A 20,218-nucleotide genomic window follows, 5' to 3' on the forward strand; every position below is an offset into this window, starting at 1 on the left:
AGCATCACCCTCCCCAGCCCCAACCATTAAAAATAACGAAAGATAAAGTTGGCTGTTTTCCTCGCAACTAAGGATCCAAGCCAAGGCCAAAGCAAAAGAGTTGACCTCACGGCTCAATATGACAGATAAATAGCGTCATCCATCTCTGAGGGGATTGCCACTCATCTCCAAGCAATAAGAGAGAACATAATATGTGTCAATAGGGTCTATTTTCCATCTGTTCTATGCATTGGTCACTGATCAAAATGTTTTCATTATTGAATAATCAAATTAAAAAAGCTCATTATAATATTTATTTTTTTTAACCATTTTGTTCCTGTCCAGATTTGTTTAAAATAATGTGATAGAATTAAATGTAATGCATTGGTTGAATAAATGAATGAACGACTGGATGAATGAATGAATGAATGCTGTTGCCATTGATACAATTTATAAATCGCCCAATTGTAGAACAGGTGGAAGCCGTGAGGTAAATATTGCATTAAAAATTAGGAAAGCCAGAAATAGATCAACTCCATTGTTCAGCAGAGATTTCACCCTCGGTTTATTGTGTCTGAGTTAAGTACATTTCATGAAAAACAATGGCTTGAGATCAAAGGCAATTGACAACATTTTTGTAATACAATGGATGGTAAAATTCTGGGAAGTCGCGTATGATGCACAAATAAAAATGAAAGAAAAAAAAATCTCCTCAAACATAATTTTCTTCGATGAAGAAAGCTATTTGTTTGTTTGTTTTTTTCTCTTTGAATGATTATTTTCCAGTCATTTTCGTTCTGCTTTGCATGCCGCTGTGACATACATATATCTTCAGATTTCTATCTCCCAGCACACTGCTTGCTTCCAATTTTTCCACCTTCTTTAGTACGATTATAAGAAAGTAAAAATTATAAAAGGGGTCTTCTTTTATAAATTCAGGGTTATAACCGTTAGTGGTTTACAATGCTGAATAAGTGTAACCTTCAAGTTTGAACATTTAAAAACAAATTAAAATGATTGCTACATTAGTTTCAAAATGTCTCGACTTTTCAAGAAGTCAGACAACCCTGTACACGATGAGTAATATATATAATACCGTAATAAGATAATATTAAAGTAAAGCAAAATTTTCAGTAGTGTTTTGTCCTTACTTAAGGCACTTTACACACATTATCTCACTCTCCTAATATATATAAATTAACACTTGGCCATTTCCACTTGTGGTAATTCCAAAAGGATTAGGGAAAAAAATTATCTGGAAATTTAAAAAAAAAACATAACCTGATGGAAGAAAAATGCCACAATGTGAAGCACATGGTGGTGGTGGAGGGGTTATCGGTTACTGTTATCGATTCCTATATATATAAAATATTTCAAGTATAATTATGATCAACTTCTACAATATTGTTTCGAGCATTCGCTCTCATCAGGATGAGAGTGAATGCTCGAAACAATTATGTAGAAGTTGATCATAATTATACTTGAAATATTTTATAAATAGCTCCTTCTATAAAAAAGTTGAACATTATTATTTAATGGTTTTTGTTTTTATAATTTATATATATCTAATATATATATATATATACACACACACACATACAAAATCATGAAAGAGCAGTTGCAGGGAAGAGATGGGTTTCTGCAAACAGTAGATATATATCTCACTTGACACTCCATTCGAGAGTTATTAGTAAAAGGCAATCAATCACTCTTTGAACACAACAGCAAAAAATTAAGCAGTTCTATAGAGCATCATTGACAAACAAATAAAACAAACAAAAAAACAATCTGAACATAAATATTAAAAACTAACCATAAGACAAAATCCCCAGAACAATAGATAATACAAAGATTGAATTTTTTTTCATTTCAGTAGAAAGTTTTAAAACAACATTATTAAATACGTAAAACGTCATAATGAACCATGCAAAATGAATAAAATCCGTAACAAACAGATATATCTTTAAAGAATACAAATTTCTGAGAGAAATTCTAGACAACACAAAATCTGGAGCTGTCATCACAGTATCATTGCAAGAATTATACTTATGAGACCCCAAACAAATAATAACAACCCACACCAACAATCACGTTGTTATGAATAAAAGTCATTTTTTCCCAAAGCTATGAATAATGTAGTTTTCAAAATTGACAACAGGTTTTACTGGAAGAGCTTGTAAGGGAATAATTACAGTGCAAAAAGAAAAAAATTCAAAATTTACTTTAGCCAGTTTAAAAAAAAAAATTAAAAAGGTGAAAGTGAAAAGATAATCAGAGCTGTTGTTTTTTTTTTTTTGTTTTTTTTTTTTTTTTTGGGGGGGGGGGGGGGCTTTTAAGGGTTTTACGGCACTTGCAAACATTAAGGTCATATCAGCGCCAGTAAAAAGGAAGAAAATGGGAAAGTAAAAAGTTCTAGAATTACAATTAAGACATCCAAGAAAAAGTAAGACAAAGGGGAACTGGTTCAAATAGGAAACAGATGTAGATTCCAAGAGCACACTATCACAGTACTTAGTTTGAGATCACCTAAAAGTCTCATCCAGACACAAGCACAGGTCCCCTCTAATAGGAATACACTCAAATGTTTACAAATCATATAAATAATACGTAAACAAAACATAAAACAGTGCATAACAGAGAGATGATTTACAAGGAAAAAAATATCATCTCCCAAAACTAACTATACAATTGACTGTTTCCCTCTCAGGCAGGCTATCTGGCCAGGGCCAGGACAAAACCATGTAATTTCTTCCCAATACAAAGCCAGAAAGCATGTTGGAAAACAGATATGGGGAGATAGAAGACACAATAAGTGCCTCCCTGCCCACTATGGGAGGTCAGTAACCCCACCCAGTAATCAGAGCTGCCGACCAATAATACCAGTAAAACAGGATTTAAGGATTCTTTTGACATTCACCAAGTAGAAAATAATTTTTTTTTAATTCACAAAAAAAATTCATACTCTGAACTTCATTTTCCATTCAAGAAATCAAATTATTAGTTCCAAAATGATTTAAGTACCGATCTTGATCATTATAAAATGGGATATTGAGAATTGAAGTAATTGAAGGCATTTGTCATGACATGAGTATTATTTAAAAACTCTCAGATTAATTACTTCGCCTAAGTTAACATCACTAACTTAGCAAGAAATAAAATAAAGAGGAAAGAAAGACCCAAGTGGTTAAGACCCCAATAAACGGGACATTCAATCAATATAAAAGACATTGAGTCCATAGCTCTGGAATATCAATTGAAAAGCGTATAACAGTCAAATGGAGGGGATTTGTTCAAATAGTGTATATTTGTAGATTCCAATATAAACCACCAAAACAAATCTATTTTCTATTTATGTTTTAAAAAATTTTAATATGTATATTACGTATAGTAAGTGCTAATTTCTATTTTATATAAAAATGATGTTTTGTTGTTTTTTGCTTCTTTTTTTTTGTTTGTTGTTTGTTTCTTTTTTTATCCTGCTTTCAGTTCAGTTCAAATAACATTATAATTCAGTTGAAAAATTTACTTATAATATATGTTTTAACAACATTGATTTTGAATGTTTTATGTCAACGAAATAGTACAATACTATATTTTATTAAGTCATGTTTGCAATATGTGGGGGTCCCCATAGCTCAATCGGTAGAGCACTCGCTTCACAATCAAAGGGACCGAGATCAATCCCGGGAGCCATTGAGATTTTTTCTGACCTATCTGTCCACCCAGCAGTGATTGTGTAGCTGGGTCTGTTAAATCTCGTGGAAAGTACTTTGTGATAGACCAGTGCCCTATCCAAAAGGGTAGCAAGCAATTGCTACTGTCAGTTTCACGCTATAGAAACCGAGATAAACTCTGGCTTATGGGCCTAACAGCTCTGATTCAAAGGCAATTTTTCTTTAAACTTTGGTTTGAAAGTCCTATTCAAAAACTGGCCCATGACCCCCATCAAAAAGATACACTCAAATGATAACAACATATATATGTGAGTAACTAAACACTTTATTGATATACAAGAAAATAAATATCATCATTACCTATAGTGAAAGACCTTACTATCTCACCTCTCAGCGGTCCCCACTGTACCCTTCCAGGCAGGGCCAAAAAAAAAAAAAATGTGCATTATACAATGTGAAATTCGCAAACTTAATTTACACAAATACAAAATAATTTGATCAGGTATGATATGTATTAAAAATAACAACAACAAAAAAAAAACAAAAAGAAAAAGAGTTATGAGGTAACGAATTCAAATTGCTTGTTTCTGTAGTTAAAACATCAACACTGGTAATGCAGAAATCAATACAAAATCAATATATTTAAAAACAAAATGATATTTGCATCTATTTCTGATAATTTCGCTGACATATTCCTTTTATCAAATTTATCAAAAGATATAAAAAAAAAATTATAAAATTTATAACATGATGGTATTGACAGAGAATTATAAATGTACTGTTGTAAGACAAAAGAAACAAAAAACAAAAAATCCTCCCTAAAAAATTACTAGTTGTAATATCAATTGTCAAGCTATGTGATGTCAAAGGCACAGTCAGTACCAGGTCCCACTCTTGTGTCGAGCAATAATGAATGAGGTCAGTAGCTGGTCTGAAAACCATTAAAACATTATAGGAAATGAGAAGGAAAGGAGGAAGGGGGAATGAAATGAATTATATGGTTGTGTTTTGTTCATTATGATAAATAATGGACGAACGTGTCAGACAAAATGGAAGAGTGTCCAAAAGTCAAATTGGTCAGCTTTTAAAGCAAAGAGGATTCAAATTAAATTAACAAAAATACAAACCACCTCTTGCAAACCATGATAAATAACTTGCTCCAACTGTTACCAATAATTTGATAAGTTCTAAGTATGTATGATCTTGGGAGTGCTGATTCTGTCAGTCTCTGAACTACTTTTTAACCTTCCCTAGGGATTTCATAAACGCTTCAATATCGTATTCCTTTTCGTACTGAGATTCATCCCACAACTCATCCAAACCTTCCAGAATTGATTTGACACTATTGGTTTTATTGGAGTCTCCATCGTTCTTCTTTTCAGAAGCCTGTTTATCTAGGGCTGATCCTTTGGTTTGGTCAAGAACAAACAAGTCCAGCAACTGGTCCGTCCCCATAGTATGCAAACTGGAGTTATCTTGATTGATGATAGTGTTTGCTACTGCCATCTTGAACTTTTGAAGACTGAAATTATCATGGATGGAAGAAACAATGTGGTAAAAGGAATGACATTAAAAGATGCCATAACAATAAAATAACACATAAAGACCAAACAAAATTTTGACTAAAGATAGAAATCTATAAGCAATTGTTGTTAAGCTTTAAAACTTATGTACCTTTTAAAGACAATAAAACATCAAGAAGCCATAACGCAAATCACACAGATATTGATATTTTCATTAAACAAAACAAAACAAAATAATTAAAACTAATCATCGTATTATTAATTCTAAAAAGTAGATGAGAAGGTGAGCTCCAAATAAATGCTGAAAATTTTTCATTACAAAGTAAGACTGTGAAACCGTATTGAGAGAAAAAATCAGATGATTAAAGTTTTGCTTTTTTTTTTTTTTTAAAGAAGCCACTGGTTTTAATTGACTACAATAAATAATATGTAAAATGAAAGGACTTTAGAGTTGACAACTACTCGTATCATAGAAAATAATTAAAAGACAAGACTAACTTCATGATCTTTTCCTCAAGAGTTCCACGTGTGATGAGTCTGTAAACATTGACAACCTTCTTTTGACCTATACGATGGGCTCTGTCCATTGCCTGAGGATAAATGAGTTTTATTTCCATAACATTTTATAACATACTGACTCGCTTTCTAGCTTGCAATAGCAACAAAACGTAAACATCTTAACTATTGCTAATTTTTAGCACTGCCCAATTACAGCTTTTGAGGAGAGATATTCCTATGTGATTATTGATAGCAATAGCAAAATAGTTCTGTCCTTTAAACTAAAATTTTTTTTAAGTTAAAGAGAAATGGAAGGGTTGTTGATTAAAGGAACAAAAAGGGATGCAAGTGCTGTCAACATAAAGTGATAAAATGGGTGCTGTCAAAATGCCAATCTCTCATTCTCTTCTTGTTTATTTTAGTTATTCATTAATTCAATACTATAGAAGGATCAAAACAAGAATCATTTTCAAAAATTGATTTTGAAAAATTTATTATATAACAATTGATCATATAATCAATTTATTGCATGCATCACAGTCACAATTGTGTAACTACTTGTGTAATTACTTATGTATTGTAAGACGCACTAAATGAATGAAAGACACTTGACAGTTCCCTGGCATTTTTTTTTTCTTCTCATTATTTGAGATGTACAAAGTGGATATTTGTTTACTCGGACAGAGGACATAACTGTGGACCATAAGATGACAAGAATCTGTAAACTTATTGTCCATAATTGTGTCCTTTGTCCGAATTTACAGATTCTTTTCGAGTTACTCAGTTTATTGGCCATGAACACAAATACTAGATTTAAATCCTTTGTCTTTTGTTTACTTAGACTCTCATGAATGGAAGGGCAATTAAATAAGTTGGAATCATTCCTTGATGTTGATTGCCTGTTGAATCATTCAATTGTCTGCATTATCAGAGGCTCCTACCCCCAATAGCCCCAAAGAGGAATCAGAATACATTAAAAGCGGAATTTGAGACCAAAAAGTGGAATCAACTTATTGTTATTGAATCAACTTACTATTATTGACTATGACATGCTTTGCTGCAGATAATGTAATAGGCAATCCAAAAGAATTCAAATGATACAATATAAAATGTGTAAAAATGTGCTTATTGTTTAAAGACTAAAAAGGAGGTCAAATAATAATAGAGGACACATGCCCTAGCAGTCTCAGAACAAAGCATCGAACGGATGGATTTAACCTAGTCAGGACCCTCCCCCCCCCCCCCCCCCCCCCCCTCATCATCAATCATATACTTAATCAAACAAATGTGTGTGCAGGAACACACACACACACACACACATACACACAAATATAGGGGACCAAAATTAAATAGGGAAAGTAGCCGACTGTACTCACTGTACTCAATAATACTACCGATTGAAACCTAAATATAATATTACCTAGGTCATTGACCTCACATATTGGAGCCAACATAATAACACTTCGGTCATGGACTCTCCCCCTTCCCCCCACCTCTAAAATATCTGACATCAACTGCACACACTATAAATGAATGGACTAATCAGACATATGAAATGTGTATTGATTGACCATGGAGGATGATGACGAAATAAGCCATAGCTTACACATTTTTTTTTACTAGATATTTTAAAAAATAATTTCCTTGGTTGAATCAGAATTTTTGCCTTGAGTTACGGAATCACCGAGGATTGTAGACCAATTCAGCAAAATGATTCCGGGAAAGCGGAAGGGTAGGAGCCAATGCATTATCAACATGATACACTTTTAATTTACTCTTGAGACAATAGGCTATGTCTGTTTTGACATGAAGATATGTCAGGTGCATAGCTCATCTGTGAGATCAATTTTGATATTATGGCTGAACCTCAGTTTCTTTTTCTATTTTGCCAGACTTTCTTGATTTAAAATAAATTTGGATCACAATGACAATTTTTTTTCAAAATGTGTGAATAAAATTAATAGAAAGATAAAAGAACCATGAAATAAAAATACAAAGAAATAAATTATTTATTTTTTTCCCAAAAAGATGCAGTGGGGGAGTTAAAGAAAGAAAAATGAATAAATAAAGGAATTGAATTGGCCAAAAACAGTCCAAAAGACTGCAACCAACTCTGATGATGTGCTTTGACATGGACAGGATTTATTTGTAAAATTAAATAACCAAAACATTGCTGACAGTCAAGAGTCATCTGTGAAGGATATCTGTGTAACTGAACCCTTGGCTCAGTAATGGTCTGTGTCCGCCTTACACAGTTTCATATTTCCAGAAGTAAATTTTTATTGTGAACTGCAAATAGAAATTTCAGCCTCAAAATATGATTGACCACTTTAATTATATTTTTTTAATTTAACAATAGCGTTAGCAATTCCCATGCCCAAGTGAGTAACTCTTTTAGTCCAAAAAATATTCCCCATTTTGAGAAGAATGAATTTCAAACCGTCAAACCTTTTCTTTTAATCATGAGGTGAAATCTATTAATCATTCAATGCTTGGTCATAATCCTCAATGTGTTGCAAGAATTACAAGAGTTGTCAAAAATCAGAGAGATTTATCCATACCTGCAAGTCTTTCATGGGGTTCCAGTCATGTTCTACAAAGATGACTGTGTCAGCACCTGTCAAGTTAAGACCCAGGCCTCCCACATGGGTAGTAAGGAGTAAAATATCAATGGAAGGATCAGAGTTGAATCTGAAAATATAAGGGAAAAAAAGCAAAGTAAAATATCGTCTCTATTTCATCTAATGGGTTGAACTCAACAACACGAGAGAATATGGAAAGTAGTAAGCAAAACTTCACGTTCTGAAAAAAAATAATACTGCAAATTTGAAAAAGGCAAAAAAACAAACAAAACAAAACAAAACAAACAAAAAAAACTGTAAAATCAAAACATAATTCCGCGTATTCATTTTCTGATCTATGCACTCTTATTAAAATAAAAAGATGAATGTTTTCGAAAGAGTGAATGAGTTGCTGGATCTTACTTAAAGCTATCCAAGTACTTTGTAATGGAATAGATCTATTATAAGAGAGTAGCAAAGGAATGGAAGAATAAACAAATCGGGATAAAATCAAGTTCCTAGATACTGTTAGTCAGTAAAGACGATCCAAAATACACAAGCATGATGATGTTTTCATATATATAAAAGTAGTCTTTCATAATCATGGAAACGAAGTTTATCCGTTTCAGTACTTTTAAAGGGACAGTAACAATTGCTTCCTGTCACAACATCTCATTTCCCAACTGATCTAAGCAACCCAACTAAGCCATCATCATTATTGAGTGGCCAGAGAAGTAAGAAAAACCCTCGATTAAACCTGGGACTGATAGTAGCCCCTTTACTTGTCAGGCTGGCTAAAGTAACAACTTTATACAAAGTATTAAAAGAACTTATAGAGACCAAACTAATTAATCACATCTAGGTAGACAGAGGGGTCAGAAAATCTTTGACAACCTAGGACTGATACCCTCCCGTTTTTACTATCAAGGGCTCTACAAATGAAGTTATTCGGACCCCAATCATTGAAGGAAAAAGGAAAAAAATCCTCATGTGGTTTTTGTTTCTCATTAATCAGAATTTTTTTGTTTGGATTTACCTGCGTACGATATCGTGTCTGTTACCAGGTGGGACAGTACCGTCCAATCTAAGGTAGGTAACACCTGGCATGTTGACTCTGGAATGTGAAAATTAAATGATTGAAAAAAAGCCATAAATCACAAAAAAAAATAAAACCCAACAAAAAAACAAAGAACTACAAATATCCACTACCAACCCTCTCACCGCCCCCCCCCCCCCCCCTCCCCCTGAAATTCTGAAATCCATATCCCATCTGTTTTATTCTTTACTTTTATCTGCAAAATAAAATTATATGAAAGTTTGGCGGAAATGAAATCAGATTAAAATATTTAATTTTTGTTTGTTGTGCAAATAGTTTAATTTTTAGACAGAAATGTTTACATAGAAAAACAAAATCATAGAAAAACAAAACAATCATCAACTTCATAATAAACTTTATTGTCTCAATAGTTCTAACGAAAAGATTAATGAATCTTAATAATCGAAGAAGTGGGCATATGCTACAGCCATAAAGTAGTAATCATTTTTGCAACAAATGCATTCATCATATTTCCATCTTTAATCATTACTATTTTCTTTTAAATCCTCATTCAGCAAAATAACATAAAATCCTTACTTGAGCAGGTCATTTTCCACAATATCCAGCATGGATTTTAGCTGACAGAAGAGTAAAACTCTGTGCTGATTAACAACAGGTGTAGCATCCACGCCTACCGGCTCACTTGAGGTTGAACTACCACTTTGATTGGTAGTCATGCCGATACCACAGTCATTCAGCAATTGCCTGGGAAAACAAAAAGGCAAAATTAATTCAAACAAAACTGTCTACTTAACAGAAACCTCAATGTAAAGAATACAAATCTTCTAATGCATTTTTTTGCTTTCTATTTTGAAAATTTACAATCAATCAATCAATCAATCAATATATATATATATATATATATATATATATAATATATATATATATATATATATATATATATATATATATATATATATACCAGCATTATTGTCATTATCCTCGTCATCAACAATATTGTCATCACTATCATCGTCAACAGAAGAACAAAAAGAAGAAGAAGAAGAAGAAGAAGAAGAAGAAGAAGAAGAAGAAGAAGAAGAAGAAGAAGAAGAAGAAGAAGAAGAAGAAGAAGAAGAAGAAGAAGAAGAAGAAGAAGAAGAAGAAGAAGAAGAAGAAGAAGAAGAAGAAGAAGAAGAAGAAGAAGAAGAAGAAGAAGAAGAAGAAGAAGAAGAAGAAGAAGAAGAAGAAGAAGAAGAAGAAGAAGAAGAAGAAGAAGAAATTATCATAATGATGATAATCCTAACAACAGCAATAATAACCACATAACATACTTGAGAGCTATGAGTTTGGGTGCATGGGACAGATCCTTCAGGCTTGAGTTATTCACGGTCAGTCTTGATACAATCTCAGTGTAACGTGGGTGAGATTTATTTAAAACAAGAGCAGGATGATTACACAGTTTACGCAAGTACTGTAGAGCCTGTAGTTTTTTGGGGAAAAAACCCAATGGATAAAGTTATCTATGTGATCTTGAAGTTGAAGCGAAATCTGCTCTTACAGCTAAATATCAATTGGTGTTAATTTTAGACAATTTTCCCCTTCCCCTGATAATTGAAGCTTCATTCTTTTATAGTGAATTTTTTTACTTGTATAAATAATTGTCGTATAGATGCAGTTATGTGTTAGTAAGTTCAATGGTAAAAAAAATAAAAACTTTAGAAAAGAATATGAATAAGGAATTAATCTTTGAAAACGACTTTGACAACAATTTTTCTTCTTATTAAAGCTGATGTTTTTCCTTAATTGAATGTATTGAATTGAATCTTTCTAATATGCGTGTATTTACAATTAAAAAACACAAACCATCTCTTACTGTTGAACCATCTTTCTCAATATTATCCACATCGTTTTAATATATCTACCATCGATCACTTGCCTAAGCCAGTATACAAAATTTCAAATACATTCAACACAACTTCTCTTTATTATTTAATAACAAAAGAATTTTATAGTGATCTTTATCATAAGGTACAAAATCTACAGGCGTCAACATACATTGGGTTTATCTGTTTGACGCTTTCATTCAACTATAGATCATCAACAATCATCACTCAATCAATCAATCCATTGAACTCTCATTCTATGTCAATTTCTGATAGCGATTTATTCAGAAATTGATAAAGCATATGAATGGTTTTGTAGTCTGAGCATATTCGGAGTTTAGTATAATCTACTCTTTTGTTGAACTCACACTCATATTGATTATAATACGTGCAGCACCACACATGAGTGCAAATCATTTGTATTATCAACATCATCATCATCATCATTATTATTATTACTACTATTATTATTATCATTATGATTATTATTATCACTATTACTATAATCATTATTATTATTACTATTACTATTATCATTATTATTATTATTATTATTATTATATATTATTATATTATTATTATTATTATTATTATTATTATTATTATTATTATTATTATTATTATTATTATTATTATTATCATTATCATCATCATTATTATAATCATTATCTTTATAATATCATCCAAACTGTCTGAGAAAAAAAAAACAAAAAACAAAAAAAAAAACAATAAATAACTAAGGGAAAAGCAAAAAATAGAAAATTTTTTAATGAAACATTCTACATAATGGCAGTGAAACACCACTCAAAATTCAAATATCGGAAGTAAGATGGCGTATTATTCTGACACCATGAGACTAACTTCAGAAATTGCTGCAAACAAATTATGACAAATCATTTTATTTTTGAGAATGAAATATGAGGCAGAGATAGAACAAAAACAACACTACCGGTCACCCTCAAAAATGATTCGAAGCGACTGACCTGGAAACACTCTGAAACTGAACACAAAAAACAACAGAAAACAAGACTATAACTGAAGCTGGCAATAGGTACTGAGTCAGTTAGTCAAAAAACAAATTTACCTGGAAGATGTGGGTTGTGCCATGTGCCACAGATGACTTGCTGTCCTTGTCTTTGTCTTCCCCTGTCACTGTCTCATCCACTCCCTGCCTAGCTCGAGATTTGGCAAAATCTTCATACAGTTCCACCTTGATGCAGTTTTTTTTTTAATATGAAAGAAAATAGAGCAAGAGTGAGAATTTGTATTAATATGCCATTTATATGATATATCATGAAAGATTGAACAACATCAGTCTCACAACGTTTATTAACAACAAACTGGAAAAGGAGGTGGGTTTCAGTCAGGTTCTAACTCTTCTCCATCAAACAAAAATTGGGAATAATCTTAAGCACTTGCTACTTCAAGCTTTATTCCAAATCAAATTTATCTGTGTTTTGATTTTTTTTTTTGTTTTTTTTTTTTGCATTTTAAATTTTTTGAAAGGTTATCTATCTTTAACATCATCAGTTCATATTACTAAATATTTTTAGTTTACATCTGTGATCTGTCATTAAATCCAATACTATCTTGGGGGTGATATGGGCACACTGATATTAAATGCTTTCATTGAGGAGAATGAGTGTATTTAAAAGGCAGTGATGTGGTCTTGTTGTATAACACTCAACTTCGGATCGGAATGTCCTGTGTTAGGGCATTGCTCTGAGTGGCGCATCGTTGAGTCTTCAGTAAAAAACTCTTCACTTACATTCTCCCATCATTTTCAGGTACAAAACAAGTACCTGGCCTTTAACAGCTTTGTCTCTGTTGGAAAAAAACTGTAATATGGCCTAACAGGTGTCATTTCTCATTCTACATATTACGTGTTGCTGCTGGCCGGGGACCCTTGTAAAGCGCTTAGAGCACGTTAAGTGGATATTGCACTATACAGAGACGTCAACTTAAAATTTGGGTCACAGGACTTTCAGACACAGCTCAGAGGAATTTCAATGCCGAAAGATGAATTTTCACATACATTACAAGAAAAGGACATTAGGGTGGACTTTGGGATTGTATTTACATATCCTATAGTTCAAAATAGATAACTAATATTAACTATATGATATGTAAAGAATGGTTGTAATCATGGTATATGTGATGATCATACAAGGGTGGTGGTTGTAGCAGTAATGGTAGTGATATTGATGTGGTTGTGGTGGTGATTATAGTAGTAGTGGTAGTGATAATGATGATGTGGTGGTGGTTGTTGTAGAAGTAATGGTAGTGATAATGATGTGGTGGTAGTAGTTGTAGTAGTAGTAATAGCAGTGGTGGTAGTAGTAGTAGTAGTAGTAGTAGTAGTAGTAGTAGTAGTAGTAGTAGTAGTAGTAGTAGTAAGTAGTAAGTAGTAGTATTAGTAGTTGTAGTAGTAGTAGTAGTAAGTAGTAGTAGTAGTAGTAGTAGTAGTAGTAGTAGTAGTAAATAGTAGTAGTAGTAGTAGTAGTAGTAGTAAATAGTAGTAGTAGTAGTAGTAGCAGTAGTGGTAGTAGTACTAGTAGTAGTAGTAGATGACTTGCTAAAGGCAATACAGCGCAGTGGAGAGTCAAACTCAGTACCTTCTGGGTACAAAGTTAAAACCAAATCGCTGTGAGAATGAACAAATATTGAACAATAAATGAAGAATATTCTCTCTACTTTTTCAGAGCCACATAAGGAGGGACAGTAGTAGTAGTAGTACTACTCACTTCATCTCATGTAGTAGTAGTAGTGGTAGTTGTAGTAGTAGTAGTAGTAGTAGTAGTAGTAGCAGTAGTAGTAGCAGCAGCAGTAGTAGTAGTAGTAGTAGTAGTAGTAGTAGTAGTAGTAGTAGTAGTAGTAGTAGTAGTAGTAGAAGAAGAAGTAGTAGTAGTAGAAGTAGTAGTAGTAGTAGTAGGAGGAGGAGGAGGAGTAGTGATAGTAGTAGTAGTAGCAATAGTAGTAGTAATAGTAGTAGTGGTAGTAGTAGCAGTAGTAGTAGTTGTAGTAGTAGTGGTGGAAATGATGATCTGGTGGTGGCTGTAGTAGTAGAGGTAGTGATGATGATGTGATGGTGTTGGTTGAAGTAGTATTGGCTTCAAATAATCCAGACCTGCAGAGGACTTAGTTCAGAAAAGTAGTCCTGCATAATTTTGGGTGGCAGATCTTTGAGGACATCATCCTTCAATCGACGGAGGATAAATGGCAAGACCTGTCTGTGGAGAGCCTCCATTGCAAGAGAACCTGAGATTGTGAGAAAAAAAAATAGTGAAAGAATCTCCAAATAAAAATATACAAACAATGAATAAATAAGTACATGAATAAACACAAAAATAAATGAATAAATAAATAAATAAATGATAAATTTCCCTCTTTACATCCCTTATAAGAAATTTGTGTTTAGGGTCTATTTCAAGAGAAGGTTGGAATAATCCATGCGTCAGCTGCAGTACAGGGCTTCAGAAAATGGCTAGGGCAAGGTGACTTGCCCAAGGAAACACAGCGCAGCGGAGAGTCAAACTTAGTACCTTCAGGGTTCGAAGCTAAAACTAAAACCAAATTATTGTGAGAATGAACAAATATTGAACAATAAATGAAGAATATTCTCTCTACTTTTTCAGAGGCACATAAGGAGGGGCAGCTGCAACAATGTGAAAAAAGGATATATAAATATATATATTTACTGTCAAGTATGTGTCATAACATTACTTTAAACATCAACAAATCAGTTTCCATTCCATATATATATATATATATATAATATATATATATATATAATATATATATATATATATATATATATATAAAGAGAGAGAGAGAGAGAGAGAGAGAGAGAGAGAGAGAGAGAGAGAGAGAGAGAGAGAGAGAGAGAGAGAGAGAGAGGAAAATAGCCTGCTTTACAAAGGAATAGTCTCTCATTCAAAGGGAACTAAGCAATTGTTAATGACTACAAACTGGGGTAAACTAAAGCTTCTTAGGCCCTTATGGATCTGATAGACTACTTTTATGTCAAGAAATACACAAACCTGCTTCCTGTTCTTTGCTAGTGCTTTTGGCATCCCTGGACTGAATGATGGGCTTGCCAAAGCGGGCCATAAATTGTCTCTCCGTCCCCATAAAGCCTGGCATGAGGAAATCAAAAAGTGACCACAAGTCCAGTACGTTGTTTTGAATGGGTGTCCCAGAAAGGATCAGACGATGGTTACTTATCAAGCTCTTGACTGCTTTCGCCAACTGCAAAACATATTTACAAAATCTAGTGACCAGAGTCAAATTCCATTAAATCAAATGACAGAATGATAAATATACCAAAAAAACTATATTAGATATTTTTTAAAACAACTAGAAAAGAAACAAAACAAAAAAAAACAACAACAAAAAATTAGCAAACACTATTACGAATTGAATTTTTGAATATTTTTATACTATATTGAAAGTATTTATTTACAATGTTTATGAGTAATCAAATTTTGCCTTTAAGTCAATTTATTTTCCTTGTTATCAGTGATCAAACATTGTAAAAAAAACTGTGTATACCCAAAACGCCATTATTTCGTGAAGAATTTTTCTCAGTCGATTAAAAAGACCCTAAACTTGTCAAAAATTCTTCAATATCAAAATATTTTTGGGTTTCAGAATTTTTGACAAATAGACGGTCATATTTGTGAATCCAGATATGAAATAAAAGTTCTCAAACCAACATTTTAAAAGGTGTTTTGTCAGTGTGCAACAACCATAGATTTTGAAATGCAAATGACACAAATAACTTCATCAGAGAAGTATAGACGACTCTCTGGAAACAGCCACTGAGGAGGGATGTTGTCAAAGTGTTCGTGCTAGTAAAGATAGTCTTTCCTCAGGTTTTTGTGGGGTTTTTTAAAAAGAAACTAGATTTTCTTTTTTTGTAACAAGGCCAGAAGAGGTTATATATAAAAATATTGAAAGAAAGTAGAAAAAAGAAGTGAAAGAATTAAAGGAGTCAAGAAATTCCGTAAATTGCTTGCAATGGACAAACTGATGAAAAATACTAAAAATGCTCCCAGGCTTAATGAATAATAATTCATATGTAGGTATGTGAGGAGGTAAGTAAGTAGGTAGGTAGGTAAACAAGTGAGAACCTTGATGCTTTCATTCCAATATAACAACCAAAGCAAAACTGGCAATGAATAGAAATATTTTCTTACCTTAGTTTTTCCATTGCGAATAATATGCCCTTCATCTAGAATACAGTAGTTCCATTTTATTTTACTAAAAAGGACAAAAAAAAAGATCATTACAATAGAGGAAAAATTATAAGATATAAATATATATATTTCAAGTGGTCACAAAAAATGTGCCGCTGTTTATTTCATTTTATTATAAAAGGTAATAAAAATATCTTTTTCAAATGTTCACTACTACTAGAACAATTCCTTGTTAATAGCAATGCAAAATATCAAAATGACTGGATGAGCGGTTTTTAAATAATATAAAGTCTTGTACTACCACCTAAAAATTTCAATATCAGCGAAAAGATGATGTAAATTATTGTGGCATTTGCTCATTGTAATTCTTAAAAGAAGACACCTGTTGCCATGCCTGGGAAACTCTTTGCACATCAAGTTACATAGTTTCCAGTGGACAAAGATCTGCATTCACAGAAGAAACTTTGAGAGAAAGAATTATTTTTTGCTGGGAGGAGATAAGCATTTAGAAAAGTCGGAAGTGCATTTCAAGTTGTAAAAAAGAGACTATGTTACGCCATTAAAGAGGATGGCAGTGCTATTAATCACTTAAAAGGGTTAAATTTGTAATCGTTGGACCAAACTTGGTATTTTAGTCTGCTACACAGACAATTTTTTACATGATGAGGAGAATTATGATGAAAATAATGTTTATGGTGACATAATTAATGTTTGCTAAAAATGGCAGCAAAAGTTAAGATCGTCGCCATTTTACTCTCTGCAATGCTGCGTCATTTTCCTCTGATATTGTACTTCTGAACACAGTTTTGAAAAATCACTGTATCTTTTTTGTTTCTCAATTCAAATTCTTAAAATTTTGATAGTGTACATACAAGGATTTGTTTTATTTGTGTTTTGTATTTGAAAGAAATCCAATGAAAATCCTGAGAGATACAAGCCGGCAAAGGCAGCGCGTTTTGTTTTTTTTTTTTGTTGTTTTCTTTTTTGTGACCACTTGATAAATATAAATATATATATATCATAAAAACAAAAACCATGAAATAATAGTGCTCAACTTTTTGATAAAAGGAGCTACTTATAAAATCTTACAAGTATAATTATGATCAACTTCTAAAATACTGTTTCGAGCATTCACTCTCATCACTTCCTGATGAGAGCGAATGCTCGAAACAATACTGTAGAAGTTGATCATAATTATACTTGAAATATTTTACACACACACATATATATAAACGAATATTGTTTAAAGATCAAAGTTTCAAAGACTGTGAAAAATTTGGGTGTCTATTTTGATTCAGAAATGAGAATGTCAGCTCACATTTCTGCTCTCTGTAAATCTTTATACTTTCAATTGAAGAAAATCAGTTCGATCCGTCAGTATATTGCAATTGGAACATATAAAACATTGGTTGTTTCCCTCATTTTTTCGAAACTAGATTATTGTAACTCCCTGCTTGTCAACTTGCCTCAGGCTTCTATTAAAAAATTACAACTACTGCAAAACAGTGCAGCAAGATTAGTTTTTGGCAAAAAAAAATTTGATCATGCAACCCCTTTGTTGGCCTCTCTCCACTGGTTGCCCATTGAAAAGCACACATATTACAAAGCAGCGTGTCTTGTTTATAAGTGTTTGATGGTATAGCACCGGCATATCTCACAGATCACGTGGTCATGTGTAAATTTGAAAATTACACTTTAAGATCATGTAATGACCAAACGAAAATTTCGGAAAAAAGATCAAGAACAAAATTTTGTGATAGATTGTTTGCTTGTTTCGGCCCCAAGATTTGGAATGAACTACCACGTGGTCTGAGGGAGTGCAAGTCTTTACATGCCTTTAAAAAGAATCTCAAGACACATTTTTACTGTATTTGTTTTTATTGACTCCATGAATCCTTGATTTGGCTATGAATTATTATTATTATTTTTTTTTTTCTCACTTAAAATTGATATTTATATTGTAAAGTGCCAAGAGCTTGTGTTTTACACGAGAATGAGCGCTATATAAATGTGTATCATTATTATTATTATTATTATTATTATTATTATTATTATTTAAGGGCTATAACATTATTCCATTTTGAAGCCAGAGTGTTAAAAAATTCAAATATACATTGATAAACAAGAAGAAAAAAAAAAAAAACAAACAAAATAAAATCGAAGTTCAGTTCCAATGCGTATTGGACAAGAACTAATAATGACAATAAATATATCTTAATATTTAGTTTCTTACTTCTTTAAAAATAATATTGTATCTCTTGCTTTTTATGGTATGCTTTCAGTATTACAATTTCTCATTAGGGAGATAAAGAGTGTCAAATTTCATATATAAATCAAGAATATTACTTCAATAACCATCTAAAAAATAAGTTGACCTTTGAATTTCAAAAATCTTAGATACAATAAAAGGTTCAGATATATGCAAAGAAATAGCACAAGCCATGTCTATTTAAATTGGAATTGAGAAAAAGACTCATCACCAGTTGATTTATTATTCCTGGTACAACTGATACCATTGATAACACGTAAAAGTGATGTAAAGTGATAAAAAAGACATTGCTGCAATGATTACTTACCCAAAAAAATCCAGGTCATTTCTTACAACTTCATACGACGCAATAATTAGGTTGTGATTTTTAACCAGTTTTTGTAATCTAGAAAGTAAATAGAGAAGAGATATGAAAAGCACATTGTAACAACAACAAAAACATAGATTAATTTTATGACTCCTCTTTTAAATAAGCTTTATCAAAAATTATCAGTACAGGCAGTATCCAATTTATTTAAAAATAAACTCATGTAACTCAGCAATTATAATTGTATAATTCCAATCAATATCAATAAATGAAGTGAGTCGAGAATTGCCAGAAGACAATCGAGAATAAAAACTTTTAGCAGTGTTTAGCAGAGTTTACTTGAGACCTGATTCATCTGGGATTTGAGAAAGACAGTCTACAATCAGCGCTTTCTACCACTCAAAAAAAGTGGTTTATAATGTAGTATTTCTTTTTAGTCCCCTTGCAACTTCTGAGGTCACGAGGTTAACACACAAAAACTGCAAAAGTTTAGTGGCGAGCTAGCATTATAAGCTAAAAACTCTATTCTCAACACAAACAGAGATGATCAAAAAATTGAGTAAGCTCCGATATTAGGTGAATATAATGAGTGGAGAACATTACTGTTTTGATAATAATAAGAAATGAAGCATGGAGAGAAGAAGACAGTGTATAAAACTTGATGATATAATTTAAACATATCAAAAATGTAACTTAAAACTATATGACATATAATATGGTGATAATAATTATTTACAGATCTGTTTAAGGCATAAAAATAATTAAACTAATTTGCTTAAGATAATTATAAAAACAAATTTTCCACACAAAAAAAAGACCTATGTATGAAACAAATATTAGGAAATATCTTCATCATGTGGTTGGGCGACTTCCCACATTGCTGTAACTCTAATACAATTGAATGAGACCCAGCAATCAATTTACAGCTAGTGAAAGATCAACAGTGAAAAAAAAAACCAACAACCCCCCCCCCCCCCCCCAGAACTGGTGCCCTACTTCAATTGGTTGGTGGTTTTCATTTGTGTTTTAACCATTGGAATGAGAACCAACCTGTTACGTTCTATCGGTGGACCACTATACATGAGTGGGTTTAAATAGTCTGGGTCGATGAACTTGTTGACCTCATACACCCAATGACCCACGAGGGTTGGAGGACACACGACTATAGATGGAAGAGGCTTCAACTCTGGATTTTTGGAAGACTGAGATAAAGAAGGGAAAAAATTAATTGAATTAGTGAAAACAGGCATAAAGTATGTTATAAATAATTCACTTCACATGGTCAGA

The 20,218-nt window shown here is 32.3% G+C and overlaps 1 protein-coding gene across 1 annotated transcript in view; it reads right to left on the reverse strand.

Moving 5' to 3' along the window:
• Positions 1-3,402: 3,402 nt before the first annotated feature.
• LOC144972864 (TATA-binding protein-associated factor 172-like) overlaps positions 3,403-20,218 on the reverse strand; it is a 48,327-nt gene continuing 31,511 nt past the window's right edge. Inside the window, exons 29-40 of the mRNA XM_078914609.1 lie at positions 19,982-20,133; positions 18,932-19,009; positions 16,356-16,419; positions 15,198-15,405; positions 14,285-14,415; positions 12,242-12,367; positions 10,606-10,754; positions 9,869-10,036; positions 9,272-9,349; positions 8,236-8,365; positions 5,675-5,766; positions 3,403-5,175 (exon numbers count right to left, since the gene is read on the reverse strand). Of these exons, the coding sequence (XP_078770735.1) occupies positions 4,887-5,175; positions 5,675-5,766; positions 8,236-8,365; positions 9,272-9,349; positions 9,869-10,036; positions 10,606-10,754; positions 12,242-12,367; positions 14,285-14,415; positions 15,198-15,405; positions 16,356-16,419; positions 18,932-19,009; positions 19,982-20,133 (1,665 nt within the window). The 3' untranslated portion in view covers positions 3,403-4,886. The remainder of the gene's footprint in view (positions 5,176-5,674; positions 5,767-8,235; positions 8,366-9,271; positions 9,350-9,868; positions 10,037-10,605; positions 10,755-12,241; positions 12,368-14,284; positions 14,416-15,197; positions 15,406-16,355; positions 16,420-18,931; positions 19,010-19,981; positions 20,134-20,218) is intronic.

Source organism: Berghia stephanieae, chromosome 5, assembly GCF_034508935.2.
Source record: "Berghia stephanieae isolate SIO BIC M18660-M18661 chromosome 5, UCSD_Bste_1.3, whole genome shotgun sequence".
Taxonomy (NCBI): Eukaryota; Metazoa; Mollusca; class Gastropoda; order Nudibranchia; family Aeolidiidae; genus Berghia; species Berghia stephanieae.